At 42.1% G+C, this 15,027-nt stretch overlaps 1 protein-coding gene across 1 annotated transcript in view; it reads right to left on the reverse strand.

The window, feature by feature from the left end:
- LOC132838411 (NACHT, LRR and PYD domains-containing protein 3-like) overlaps positions 1-15,027 on the reverse strand; it is an 89,824-nt gene that overhangs the window by 40,228 nt on the left and 34,569 nt on the right. The window contains exons 4-7 of the mRNA XM_060858720.1: positions 14,816-15,020; positions 12,763-14,527; positions 9,742-9,915; positions 6,236-6,409 (exon numbers count right to left, since the gene is read on the reverse strand). Of these exons, the coding sequence (XP_060714703.1) occupies positions 6,236-6,409; positions 9,742-9,915; positions 12,763-14,527; positions 14,816-15,020 (2,318 nt within the window). The remainder of the gene's footprint in view (positions 1-6,235; positions 6,410-9,741; positions 9,916-12,762; positions 14,528-14,815; positions 15,021-15,027) is intronic.

Consider the following 15,027-nt stretch of genomic DNA (forward strand, 5'->3'; position numbering starts at 1 on the left):
GTCTATCTGGTGTCTTACTTGGACAAGCTGTTTAAGGAGGCAGAAGACAAAACCCTTTGTTATCTGAGCTATCAGGATCAAGAGGACATGACTAAAGCTGTGAAAGAGATGTGGAGAGGAGAAAAGGACATCACTTCTCAATAAAGATCTGTGATTAGCTGAAAAGAAAGTGTAATCCTTCAAATCTCAGTAACACACCTCAGAGAAACCTGGTTACACACACGATCTGGGCTCATAACAGAGAATATAACAGAAAACACACAAAAAACACCAATAACTTTCACCCAAACTGTGTATTATACAACAAACCACTAAACAGATACAATAAACCCACAGCACCAGTCTTTCTTTAAAAGAGACAGTGCTTTTAAACTATATAAGGTGAGTGGATCCACTACTCAACATAACTGAGGAAGCTGCTGTTCCTCACTAAACAACACATACACACAAACACTAAAGACAAGTCAGAACATGAAAAACACCATCCATCCATCCATCTTCTACCGCTTATCCGGGGCCGGGTCGCGGGGGCAGCAGTCTGAGCAGGGACACCCAGACTTTCCTCTCCCCAGACACTTCCTCCAGCTCCTCCGGGGGAATACCGAGGCGTTCCCAGGCCAGCCGAGAGACATAGTCCCTCCAGCGTGTCCTAGGTCTTCCCCGGGGCCTCCTCCCAGTTGGACATGCCTCCCCAGGGAGGCGTCCAGGAGGCATCCGGAACAGATGCCCGAGCCACCTCAGCTGACTCCTCTCGATGTGGAGGAGCAGCGGCTCTACTCTGAGCTCCTCCCGAGTGACCGAGCTCCTCACCCTATCTCTAAGGGAGCGCCCAGCCACCCTGCGGAGGAAACTCATTTCGGCCGCCTGTATCCGGGATCTTGTCCTTTCGGTCATGACCCAAAGCTCATGACCATAGGTGAGGGTAGGAACGTAGATCGACTGGTAAATAGAGAGCTTCGCCTTGCGGCTTAGCTCTTTCTTTACCACAACAGACCGTTATATCGACCGCATCACTGCAGAAGATACACCGATCTGCCTGTCGATCTCCCGCTCCATCCTTCCCTCACTCGTGAACAAGACCCCAAGATACTTAAACTCCTCCACTTGAGGCAGGAGCTTTCCACCAACCTGAAGGGGGCAAGCCACCCTTTTCCGGCTGAGAACCATGGCCTCGGACTTGGAGGTGCTGATTCTCATCCCCGCTGCTTCACACTCGGCTGCAAACCGTCCCAGTGCACGCTGAAGGTCCTGATTTGAAGAAGCCAACAGGACAACATCATCTGCAAAAAGCAGAGACAAAATCCCGTGGTCCCCAAACTGGACTCCCTCCGGCCCCCGACTGCGCCTAGAAATCCTGTCCATATAAATAATGAACAGGACCGGTGACAAAGGGCAGCCCTGCCGGAGTCCAACATGCACCGGGAACAAGTCTGACTTACGGCAATGCGAACCAAACTCCTGCTCCGGTCATATAGGGACCGGACAGCCCTTAGTAGAGGGCCCCGGACCCCATACTCCCAGAGCACCCCCCACAGATCACCACGAGGGACACAGTCGAATGCCTTCTCCAGATCTACAAAGCACATGTGGACTGGTTGGGCAAACTCCCATGAACCCTCCAGCAACCTGGAGAGGGTATAGAGATGGTCCAGTGTTCCACGACCAGGACGAAACCCGCATTGTTCCTCCTGAATCCGAGGTTCGACTATCGGCCGAATTCTCCTCTCCAGTACCCTGGCATAGACTTTTCGGGGAGGCTGAGGAGTGTGATCCCCCTGTAGTTGGAACACACCCTCCGGTCCCCCTTCTTAAACAGAGGGACCACCACCCCAGTCTGCCAGTCCAGAGGCACTGTCCCCAGCCGCCACGCGATGTTGCAGAGGCGTGTCAACCAAGACAGCCCCACAACATCCAGAGACTTCAGGTACTCAGGGCGGATCTCATCCACCCCCGGTGCCTTGCCACTGAGGAGCTTCTCAACCACCTCAGTGACCTCAGCTTGGGGGATCGACGAGTCCTCAACTGAGCCCTCTGCCTCTGCTTCCTCAGTGGAAGACATGTCGGTGGGGTTGAGGAGATCCTCGAAGTACTCCTTCCACCGTCCAAGAATGTCCCCAGTCGAAGTCAGCAGATTCCCACTCCCACTGTAAACAGTGTGAGCAGGGCACTGCTTCCCCCTCCTGAAGCGCCGGACGGTTTGCCAGAATTTCTTCGAGGCCAACCAATAGTCCTTCTCCATGGCCTCACCGAACTCCTCCCAGACCAGAGATTTTGCCTCTGCAACCACCCGGGCTGAAGCTCGCTTGGCCCTCCGGTACCTATCAGCTGCCTCCGGAGTCCCCCGAGCCAACCAGGCTCGATAGGACTCCTTCTTCAACTTGACGGCATCCCTTACTTCCGGGGTCCACCACCGGGTTCGGGGATTGCCACCACGACAGGCACCAGAGACCTTACAGCCACAGCACAGCCGCGTCGACAATAGAGGTGGAGAACATGGTCCACTCGGACTCAATGTCTCCAACCTCCCTCGGGATCTGGTTGAAGCTCCAGAGGTGGGAGTTGAAGATCTCTCTGACCGAAGACTCTGCCAAACGTTCCCAGCGGACCCTCACAGTACGTTTGGGTCTGCCAAGTCTGTCCAACTTCCTCCTCGGCCATCGGATCCAACTCACCACCAGGTGGTGATCAGTTGACAGCTCCGCCCCTCTCTTTACCCGAGTGTCCAAGACATACGGCCGGAGGTCAGATGAAACAACCACAAAGTCGATCATCGACTTCCGACCTAGGGTGTCCTGATGCCATGTGTACTGATGGACACCCTTATGTTTGAACATGGTGTTCGTTATGGACAAACTATGACTAGCACAGAAGTCCAATAACAGAACACCACTCGGGTTCAGGTCAGGGGGGCCGTTCCTCCCAATCACGCCCCTCCAGGTGTCACTGTCGCTGCCTACGTGGGCATTGAAGTCCCCCAGTAGAACGACTGAGTCCCCAGTTGGAGCACTTTCCAGCACCCCTCCCAGAGACGCCAAGAAGGTCGGGTACTCTACACTGCCATTTGACCCATAAGCACAAATAACAGTGAGAGACCTCTCCCCGACCCGAAGGCGCAGGGAAACGACCCTCTCGTTCACCGGGGTAAACTCCAACACATGGCCGCTGAGCTGGGGGGCTATGAGCAAGCCCACACCAGCCCGCCGCCTCTCACCGCTGGCAACTCCAGAGTAGTAGAGAGCCCAGCCTCTCTCTAGGAATTGGGTTCCAGAGCCCAAGCTGTGCGTGGAGGCGAGCCCAACTATATCTAGTCGGTATCTCTCAACCTCCCGCACCAGCTCAGGCTCCTTCCCCCCCAGCGAGGTGACATTCAATGTCCCTAGAGCCATTGGTTAAGGCTCTGGGTTGTTAATTGGAGGATCAGGGTTCAAGGCCCAACACAGCCAAGCTGCCACTGCTGGGCCCTTGAGCAAGGCCCTCAACCCTCGCTGCTCCAGGGGCGCTGTATCATAGCTGCCCCTGCACTCTGACCCCAACCTCCTCAGTTGGGGTATGTGAAGAAAAGAATTCCATTGTGCTGTAATGTATATGTGGCGATAACAAAGGCTTCTTTGCCCCCGTTCTATTCTATTCTTTGTCTGTGATTTGGAAAAAATGTAAAAGCTATAATTCATTAATACACTGATGTAAAGCAAGAGTGTATACTCAAATCTCTGTCTATCTTACTGAAGACCCTAGCAGACCTATTAAGGAGTAAATGCTAAGAAAATTTGCCTTGTGCATTTTGTTGTACAATGATGTGAAATGCTGTAGTAAAGTAAAAGGGATCGTTTACCCAAATATTGTCATTCACACTGATTCACCTTTATGTCAGTCAAAACCTGTATATGACTCACCTGTGAAACACAAAAGATATTTTGAAAAGTCTCAATGGTTTTGTGTCTATATAATGGAAGTCAGTGGGTGGCTGAAATGACATGAGGGTAATGAAAGAAATGTCATTTTTGGGTGAACTTTCCCCCTAAAGATTATTTCAGCTTTTACCCACTCTCATGTTATTCCAATCCTGTTTGATTTGCTTTCTCCAGCAGAACATGTTTGAACTGTACAACACTGAACCCCATTGACTTTTGTGTCCATTGTACTGTATGGGCACATAACCACTGAGACATTCCTTAATATTTTTGTCTTCTACAGAAGAGTTATATATAGGTTTTAAATGACACAAGGGTGACTAAATTTTTTTTTTTTTGGGTGAAATATTCCTTTAACACACATGAATTTTGAATAACTGTATCATTGTAATTCTCCTCTGTAGGATACAGATGCACCCAGGACTCAGGACTCGATCCAGAAGACTGTGTTGGGCTTGTTTGTTATAAAAGGTTCAAACAGTGAAGATTGCCCAGTAGATGTTGGAGTGATTTTGGAGGGTGTGAGAGTTCTTGAAGATCTCAACAATGTAGTGTATGTCACAGCCGAGCTGATAGGGCTGATATATGCACTGAACTTGTGCTGCCCTACAGAACTCAGGTACACTTTTGAAGCACTAGAGAAGTTATTTCTGGAGCTAGATGGCAACAAGCGATCTAATAAAGTAATGCTGAAGACAAAGCTGCTGTCAGATGTGTTAGAGTAAGGGTTGATCTAATCTAATTTGTCAGTAAACTTTACAGTTTTGTAATCTTACAGTAATGTTTATGTCATGGTTGGAGCACCTGCCTCGCCTCCTGAGCACCAACACAGAGAAGCGTCTCCGGAGTACTAGTCACTTCCGGACTGCAGTTCCTACAATCCCCGCACCGGGACTAATTACGCCGCCAGCTGTTGCCTATTTCCCACGCTATATAAAGCGAACTTGAACTTGACCCCAGTGCGAAGTCTCGATCAGCTATTGCTATCAGTCTGAGCGTTTTCCTGTCTGTTTCTAGTCCCGGTTTTTTACTCTGTTTCTGTCTTTTGGGTTTTTGATTGTTTGCCGCCTGCCCTGACCTTCTGCCTGTATTTCTGACTACGATTTCTGTCTTCGCTACGTTGTTATGTTTGCCGACTCTGACCTTGCCTGTTGTTTACGAACCCTGTCAATAAAAGCTGCAAATGGATCATCAGCCTTATGACGCGTCATTACAGTTTAATTGCAACTATTCAAAGCAAAACATTTGTGTGTGAACTTGAAATAAAAAACTTTGTGTTAAAGTTTAACTGATTGGATGGAACCACTGTCAATAATCTAAATGAGGTGTTTGAATAAAAAGTTCTTATGTTGGTTTAGTGAAAAATATTTGAAGAGTTTTTAAACGATGAAAACATGTTCAGACAACTGAACCATTTTAAGTTACAGGAAAGTAATTATACTTATTTGACTGAACATTAATAATTCACGTTAGATTCCTAATTCAGTTTTGTTGTTAAAACACAAGATTGTGGCACAGATTAAACAAAAATATTAAACATTAATTAAAACTAATAAGGTTGTGGTGAACCACTGTCCATAATTTATTTGAGTTTAAAGTATAATTTTTTTGAGCATCAGTGATGAAGAGCTCTTTCTTAGCAGCATAACGAATGGCTTGGAGGGTTGTATAAAGAAGAACATTGAATATCAGAGTGAGATTTTTAAATGTCTAACAAACAAATGGTCTAAGCAGCCATCATGTTCAGTCAGTCATGTGACTCCCCCTGTTTTAGACACTTTTGTAACCGAGTGCAACAACACAACCAGCAGTGGTAAGAAAAACACACAGAATGGTATGAAGGGTGAAGTGTAACGAGTCCAGTGCTGTAGATTCAGGTGATACAAGGTGATTACACAGAGTGACACACCCCCTACATTAGAGCTTAATTAGGACTATAATCTTTTATCCTGTTTCAGTGATGTGTCTGGTGTATGTCATCAGCAGTCGTGTTACAGACACAATCACGTGTGTAATGAACATGACCGAGGTGGATTATTTACTCTATCATCATTTTTCTCTAAAATATGTTTGGAGGATAAACTAAAAGTTGATAGATTGAGCACACATTGTATAATAAAAGTACAAATTACACAAAAGAACAGATGACAGAACTGAAACTGTGTTTTTTAGTTTAGTAAATAGAAAAGCTGTAATTTGTGTGTGTGTTATTCAGAGGAAATGCAGCATGAACCCAGTCGAGCGTTACACACTTAAACGATTAAACAATATACACCACTAATATTGTTTTGTGTGTGTGTGTGTGTGTGTGTGTGTGTGTGTACCTCAGTTTCTCCAGTGTACAGTGTGGATCCTTCAGTCCATCAGAGAGCAGCTTCACTCCTGAATCCTGCAGTTTATTGCCCCTCAGGTCCAGTTCTCTCAGACTGGAGGAGTTTGACCTGAGAACTGAGGACAGAACTCTACAGCTTTCCTCTGTCAGATTACACCGATACAGACTGGAAGAGAAATGATGAAGTGTTTGATTTATTTCTCTGATAGTGAATTGAGGTGTTTCCATCAGTGAGAAATAAAGTGTCTACCTGAACACAAGGTTCTAATGTCAGGATAAAAATATAAAATGAACATCTGTGTACAGATGTGACAAGTAAGAATGAGCATCACAGAGAAAAGGATCCTGCGATTTCTCACCACATCACATTCTCTAGCGCTGAAAACACGACCAATAGAGTTCAGTCGTGTGTAATTCTCTGTCACGTATACTGAAGCCAGTAACATGCTTTAATTCTCTCAACTTTCACATTATATACTTTAGTCGTATATAAATCTTTGTGAACTCCTGTGCAGACGTGTTATTCTGTACATCTATAACCATGACCATTATATATATTCAGTACTCGCTGTTACAATATTTATATACTTAGAACTTTCACAAATGGGGTTTAAATAGTCCGTTTACTCATTTGATGTCCTATTTACGGCCGTAGTAAGTTATGAGGACACAGAGATCCAGACCTCTGTCATTTTTAATTATTAAATGGTCAATAATAAACTCCCAAAAACAAAAACTGTTGAAATGCTGGGTGACTAGTGTGAATAGAAATGTTAGGAGTGGAGTAACTGCCATATTACATGTAACTGCCATACAACATGCACATGGTTATCCTTATGTGACAATCTCATCAAATACTATAAAGAAACAGAGTAAAATTAATGCAGCAAAAAGAGAGAAACAAATTAAAAGACAACAAAGACAGAACGCAAGCAATAAGGAAGCTATGGAAAATAAACTAAAAGAAATGGGGAAATTGTTATATGACATAAAGAAATTGAATGTATCTGATGAAAACTGTAAAGAAGAAGATCCAGAAGGAAGTTGATTCAACCCAAAAATTAACAGACACTCCTAGACTACCTAGACAGTTGGATCAAGACCCATCATCTTGCTGAAAGATTATAGAATTGTTATAAGTTTTCTTTTCCATTTTATAGAATGACAAGTTTCATTTAACTTTATATGAATTTATGTAACCATTGTGTGATTAAGAAATTATATAATGTTCAATAGTATGTTTAGATATTAAGACTTAAAAGGAAATCACGATGTTTTGTGTCAGCAGCTTTGTGCCAGCAGAATAAGAACACACAGTTAGCCGTGCAGCTGAGGAGACTTCTCAGTATGTTTTGCAGAAGCATTAGATCATGAGAATCCTGACAGGATGCTGACAAAAGCAGAATGTTGTTATGGAATCATATTAATAAATGGTATAAATAGGGTTTTAGAACTAGTTATCAGTGTGCATTCACCTAGAGGCAAGCTCAGTGTGCTATACTTTGTTATTGCTGATAGAGGGTGCATCAGGAGAACAAACGCAGGCTTACACTTGGAGAGTGTTTCTTGGTTTGTTTTATCTTTGCATTTTACTTACTTCTACTTACGCTAGAATTGTTTGACTATTTGAAGGAAATTTTGTTTGTAATTTCCTTTTATTTTACTTTACATATATTACACACATTTATTTGTATTATGCTACTTTTAATAAAAACAAGGCCTCCCATTGTGAGGATCCTGAAAAACAAAAAGGTCTAAGTCTGACTCCTTCATCTAAAGGTTCAAACAATAGAATAGGTAGAAGAACTTGGAGCAGAACCTTTGTTAGAAGACTGAGGGACTTCGAAGGATACGTTCAAGGTAAGAGCAACTCTAATTGTTGATCTTGTGTTTTCAATACTAACCCGTGCAAACTAGGGCACATCCTTTAGTGGGAATGTGGTGGGTTTCCTACGCAATCTGAAAACAAGTGTCACTAAAGGACACGTATGTCAGTATAATTACTTCACTAGATAGAGAGAGAGAGAGGGGGGGGGGGGAGAATTATGAAATTAATAAAAACGATGCTATGTGAATTTATTTAGAGGCTAATTAATGCTTCATGTTGTTGGTTCATGTCAACCTCTCACATTCTAAGCTCCTATTCAGTCTGTTATAAAACTTTACAAAATTTAACATTATAATTTTATTAAACTCAATAAGCCTTTATTTAATAAATGTTAAAAAAATGCCTTACTGATGTTTGCTAACTTATAGCTTTAATAATGTGAGAAATCTCTGCACTAATTTCATTCATTCATTCATTCATTCATCTTCTACCGCTTATCCGAACTACCTCGGGTCACGGGGAGCCTGTGCCTATCTCAGGCGTCATCGGGCATCAAGGCAGGATACACCCTGGACGGAGTGCCAACCCATCACAGGGCTCTGCACTAATTTATTGGATAAAATAATGAAATATATTCCTAGTCGTGCATAAAACAGTGACTGCATGAAACTGTAGCACAAACAGTGGCCCAGTGGTGTGAGGTGTTGAGTGTGTACTACTGTATGTGCAGCTTTGTCACCAGAGACCTGGGTTCATTCTCAATAAGTTATCATCCTTTTAATATTGTTTATTTTTTTTAGATTTTTTTTCAATTGCACTTGTTCCGTGTTAAATTGCTTTGCTCCTCGTTAAATTGTTTTCTTTTTTTTGTAATTGTTTACTTTTGGTTTCAGATTTGTTTCTTGATTTATAGCCACACTGTTACCTTCCCTCTCTGACACTGTTACTGTGCTTTAAGTCAGTGTGGTAATTGGTTATTCTTTTGTTACTTCATTTAATTGCTCTGTCCTGAAATCTAATTTATATATTTTCTTAGATTGATTTATACTTTCTCCTGGGTTTTGTAAATCTTTACTCTTTTTGTTTTGTTTATTTGGTTTTCTTGGTTTGAGCAGTGTCAATTTTAACATGTATTGTTTTTTTGTATTTTCCTTTTCTGTTTTGTGTACTCTCTGCAGGAGCTGTAGGACGAGAGGCTTGACTTTCTCTCTTTTCGAGTGTGTTTCTGTGCACCGTGTGCTGTGTGACCACCGACAGAAATTTCACTGAGCACTGAGTGAGTGTGTTGTGACTGAGCACATGCATGGTGTGGATATTTAAACCTACTTCTGTTTCAGCCTGTCTTGTGCTGATCAGCTGCAGCCCTGCATGAGCTTTTGATTTTCCTTTTTGTTCATCCTGAAACTTTATTTTACTGGTTGTGTCAATAAATTTAAATTCTATTTTTGTACCCACGTCTCCTGCTCATTTATTAATTGGTAGAACGAACTTGTGATCCTTATAGTATCGTGACGTGATTCATATTTTCCTGGGTGAAAGTCCCAGGGTGGCGTAGTCTGTTCATTTACATATTAGGTTTGCATATTGTGCTTTCCTTCCATTTACCACTGTCACATATAGAAATAAAGATATGATGATTAAATTATTCCTCAATATTTAAAGGTGTGTACCTCAGTATCTCCAGTGTACAGTGTGGATCCTTCAGTCCATCAGAGAGCAGCTTCACTCCTGAATCCTGCAGTTTATTGTTAGTCAGGTCCAGAATTCTCAGACTGGAGGAGTTTGAGCTGAGAACTGAGGACAGAACTCTACAGCTTTCCTCTGTCAGATAACAACTCCACAGCCTGGAAGAGAAATGATGAAATATCAGAACACTGATCTCAAACACACAAACACAGCCATAATCCAGCTAAAGTTGAAGATGTAACAGAAATGTCAGTGTGTTTGTGTCACACACACAAATCAGAGGACAGGACACCACATCAGCACATTTACAGGAGCAGGGACGTCTTTCTGCACTCCACAATCTCTCAGCTACAATTTATTATAACACCATTAGGTCATGTACATAACACACATGTGAGAGCGAGCAGCCTACAAACACTACACTCTGATCTGTGTTCAAGTTTCTACAACCAACACTGCAGATACAGTGCATTTTATTACAGAAAATAAAGAATTATACAGCTGTACACTACCAGTTAATAACATGACAATACTAGTCGTACTTTACACTCAGTTATATGTTGGATTTCACAGAGACCCTAAAACAGTTGGTGTGTGTTGTTCTCTGTGCTCGTACAGGTACAAATCTGTCACCTCCAGACCTCTGATTTTACACACACACTGGTTCAGGTGTTTGGTGTGGACCTGAGTACAGGTGGAGTGTTCACATACGTCCAAACACATCCAAACTAAAGAGAAAGATTATATAAACGATTCTTCATTACGATTTACATTTTTTAGGAAATATAGATGTGTAAAAATCTGTCATCTATCATAAACAATGTAAATAAAGGATATTAGAAAGAACATTGTACTGTTTACTACAGATGTCACTGTTACTATTTCAACACAACTTAGTGAACCCTTCTTTCTCCACAGAGTAAATGGGATCTTGTCTTTCATGCCTCCACAACTGAGAAGTGAACGTGGGGTTTTCTTCTCAAATCTGAGCTCCTTCCCTGTTTACAGAGTGACGTCACATCAGCACGACTGCACACAGCATCAGAAATAAACAAAGTCAAACTTCTTACCTTTAAATGAGTGACACTGTATATACACAAGTATTAGCTTTAGATGGATCAACATACAGACAGATTCGTTTGTTCAATCTAAAACACTGACTATACACATAGCAGGAAATCTAACCCACTTTGTAGGTAAAAATCTAACACAACACTACTGTGTGTTACACTAAAGGATTTGTGTAGGTGGGCTTCAGGTGGCTATAAGTGACATGGTACTTCCTGAAGAGTGTAGTGTATATTGTATAATACACAGTGTGGAACTAGCTTTGAACAGCACAACCTCCCCAAACCTAGCAAGGTAAGTGAGACGTCCGACTCCAAGGTAGCTCTCAGAATCAAAACACATCATTTAACTTCAACAATTTAACTGTCATTATTGTCTTCTCTTATGGAACACACTTTAGCCCCAGTATTAAAAAATTATGTGTCAGATACAATCACAATACACCTTCCAAGTCAGTGCTTTAACCCAGGACAGGACAAAAGAGGTTAGCACCTAATTCACCTCTGTAACTCAGTTATAAAACTCAACGTAAGCTGAATAGAAGACAATATTCAATACAATAAAGAAAATCCACCTCCACTCTTTCCAGTATGGTACAATTCAGTATTTTCTTCCCAGTCTAATAAGAGCTCAAGTGATATCAGACCTCAGAGTCTGTAAACCTTTAGTCCAATGTGTAATATTTTATCAGTACTTAATGATGAACAGAGAACAAAACCAGTCTGTTATTAACGTTGTACAACAAAAATATAGATTAACTACAGCTGCTTATAAATACAAACACAGTTCACAGCTTAAAATCTCCAAAATCCACAGAAAGGTTCGAAAGAACGAAACCTGACGTCTCTTCAACAGTAACGGTGATAAACCTGACCGACCGTCACGTGCAACCGTCTTTGTGTTCACCGTCTGTTTTTACCACATCCACCATCTTCTGATGCAGTGAACCAGACAAAAAACTGTGTCTATAATTCAACCACAACAGATTAACAACAATCACGATCCAAGAACAAGAATGTGATCGGTCATTAACAGTTTGGTGTCTTTGTCGAGCTCCAAGTAGAACAAAACAGGACTTTTTAATAACAGCGGTCACGACACTACACTCACCTGTGACACATTATTCATCCTCTCTCTTTTTACCTGCTTGTACACTTGATAAGCAAAGATGAACAAAATGAACCCCATCAAAATAAAAATCTTCATGTCGAGGTCCAAAATGATGATTGATGTTTTATTTACCACGAGCTCAGTCCTCGGTAAAGTTTAGCAGTAGTGCAGACTGAAGGAAACTTTTGTTTTTCATTCATATTGGGGTCAATTTTTAAAAAGCGTTTATGTTTTATTTTTATTAGAAAGAAGAATTGAGTAAAAAAGCCATGACAGAGTGAATCTCCCCACAACACTGTGTCACACACAACAAAAGATGAGGAACTTAAACATAAAGACATACTTGAAGGACATTAGAATGTTTTAATATTTACTTTTTATATTTTCTATCCATATTGATCCCATTTTGTCAGTCTGATGTTTTTCTCATCTGTGAGAGTTTTGTTAAATGTCACTTTCAAAATAAAGAGAAAAGAAAAAGTCTTTCACTGGTGTTTAGTTCAGAAATGTCTTTAGTTCTTAAATGCATGCAGTTATTTTGTAGAGATATTTTTACATCAGTTTTAGAGAACACTAAATGTTTCATGATTCATATATAAAAGCTATAAAATGACTCATATGATGTTATAAGATTTTGTCCATGTGGCCCAGCCCTCAGTTCAGATATAACATGTTAGTGTAAAAAGTGAAACAATCTTCTGTAAAAGTACCAGAGGTTTGTTTAAAGATGATTAGAGGAACTATTAACTAACATTAATCCAAACAGTGCAGTTCAGTGTTAAAATAATAAACCATGCAGTAATACATTTATAAATAAAAATACTCACTCAGCTTTTCTGGAGGCTTTGACCACTGGCAGCAGCCTCAGAAGACCTTCATCTGATGGATCATATTTATACAAATAAAACTCATCCAGATCCTGTTCTGAGGTCAGTAACACATACACCAGAGCTGACCACTGAGCTGGAGAGAGTCTATTTCCAATGAGACGACTGTAAACTCCTCTGTTCAGGTAAGTTTGTACTTCATGCACTAGTGAATGATCATTCAGTTCATTCAGACAGTGGAACAGATTGATGGATTTCTCTGGAAATGGATTCTCCCTGATCTTCTCCTTGATGTACTCCACCGTTTCCTGTTTGCTGTGAGATCTGCTTCCTGTCTGTGGCATTAAGCCTCGTAAGAGAGTCTGATTGGACTCCAGTGAGAGACCCAGAAGGAAGCGGAGGAACAGGTCCAGGTGTCCATTCTCACTCTGTAAGGCCTTGTCCACTGCACTCCTGAGGAGATCAGACATGTTTGACTTCCTGAAAAGATCAGACAGATCAGAGGTTTGATGTTCTGTAACATTTCTGCTGATGAAGGAGAGAAACGTGTATAAAGCAGCCAGAAACTCCTGAACACTCAGATGTACAAAGCTGAACACCTTCCCCCGGTGAAGACCAAACTCCTCTCTGAAGATCTGGGTACACACTCCTGAGTACACTGACACATCTCTGACATCAATGCCACACTCCCTCAGGTCTTCCTCATAGAAGATCAGGTTTCCTTTCTCCAGCTGGTGGAAAGCCAGTTTTCCCAGTGCCATGATACTCTCTCTGGTCTGCTGAGGATCAGGGTCACATTTCTGATGGTACTTTTGGTCCTTGTGTTTGATCTGAAAGATCAGGAAGTGTGTGAACATTTGAGTCTTGGGGATCTCTCCACCCTCTGCTTCACCCAACATTCTCTCTAGAACAGTGGCTGAGATCCAGCAGAAGACTGGGATGTGGCACATGATGTAGAGGCTTCTTGAAGACTTCAGGTGTGTGATGATTTTATTGGCCAGGCTCTGATCACTGATCCTCTTCCTGAAGTACTCCTCTTTCTGAGGATCACTGAAGCCTCGTATCTCTGTTACCTGGTCTACACACTCAGGAGGGATCTGATTGGCTGCTCCTGCTCTTGTGGTTATCCAGAGGAGAGCAGAGGGAAGCAGATTCCCCTTGATGAGGTTCGTCAGCAGCACATCCACTGAGGCTGACTCTGTCACATCACACAATATCTCATTCTTCTGGAAATTTAGAGGAAGTCGACACTCATCCAGACCATCAAAGATCAACACCACTTTGTAGGAGTCACAATCTATTGATTCTAGTTTTCTTTTTTCTGTGGAAAAATGATGAAGAAGATTAATGAGACTGAGATTTTTCTGCTTCATCAGATTCAGCTCTCTAAAGGGAAGTGGAAACATGAAGGTGACGTCCTGATTTGCTTTTCCTTCAGCCCAGTCCAGAATGAACTTCTGCACAGAGACTGTTTTTCCAATTCCAGCAACTCCTTTAGTCAGCACAGTTCTGATGGACTTGTCTTTAAAGAGATCATTACATTTGATGGGTTTCTCCTGTGTTGCTGGTCTCCTGGACATGGTCTCAATCTGTCTCACCTCATGTTCATTATTGACGTCTCCACTCCAACCCTCTGTGATGTAGAGCTCTGTGTAGATCTCATTCAGAAGTGTTGAGCTTCCAGGCTGTGACATTCCTTCATTAATTCTTTTAAACTTCTCTCTCAGCTTGGACTTCAACTTTGACTGAGACACAGAGGAGAGTTCTAATAAACAAAGTAATAACATGTTTTAATGCAAAATCACTGAGCTCAATATAAAATGTAAATTTATTTCAGTTCCTGCTGTTCGTTCCTGATTGATGTACTAAATATTACTGAAGGATCAGGACCATTGTACAGAGTAACCACAAGCTGGACCATGAACAGAACAGAAAAGCAGCAGATTTACATGATACTAAAATTACATTTAAACCTAAAAGTGTTCATGTCTAAAACTATTTCCTCTCTCTAAAGTGAACCTGATGGAATAAAGTCATGACTCAGAGCTCTTACTGTTGTGCAGTGTGTTAGCGAGATCTGTGTGGTTCATGTTCTTCAGGACGTGCAGTGTGATCTTCAGCGCTCCCTCTGTGACACTGTGCAGATCCTCCTCATCCTCCACCTCCCTCTCAGTGCATGCTGGGTAATCTGGACTCAGGAGCTTCCTAAACCTCTTCAGCTCATTCTTTATCAGAGTGATGACTTTGTGTTCCAGCTCCTGGTTA

Source organism: Tachysurus vachellii, chromosome 22 (genome assembly GCF_030014155.1).
Source record: "Tachysurus vachellii isolate PV-2020 chromosome 22, HZAU_Pvac_v1, whole genome shotgun sequence".
NCBI lineage: Eukaryota > Metazoa > Chordata > Actinopteri > Siluriformes > Bagridae > Tachysurus > Tachysurus vachellii.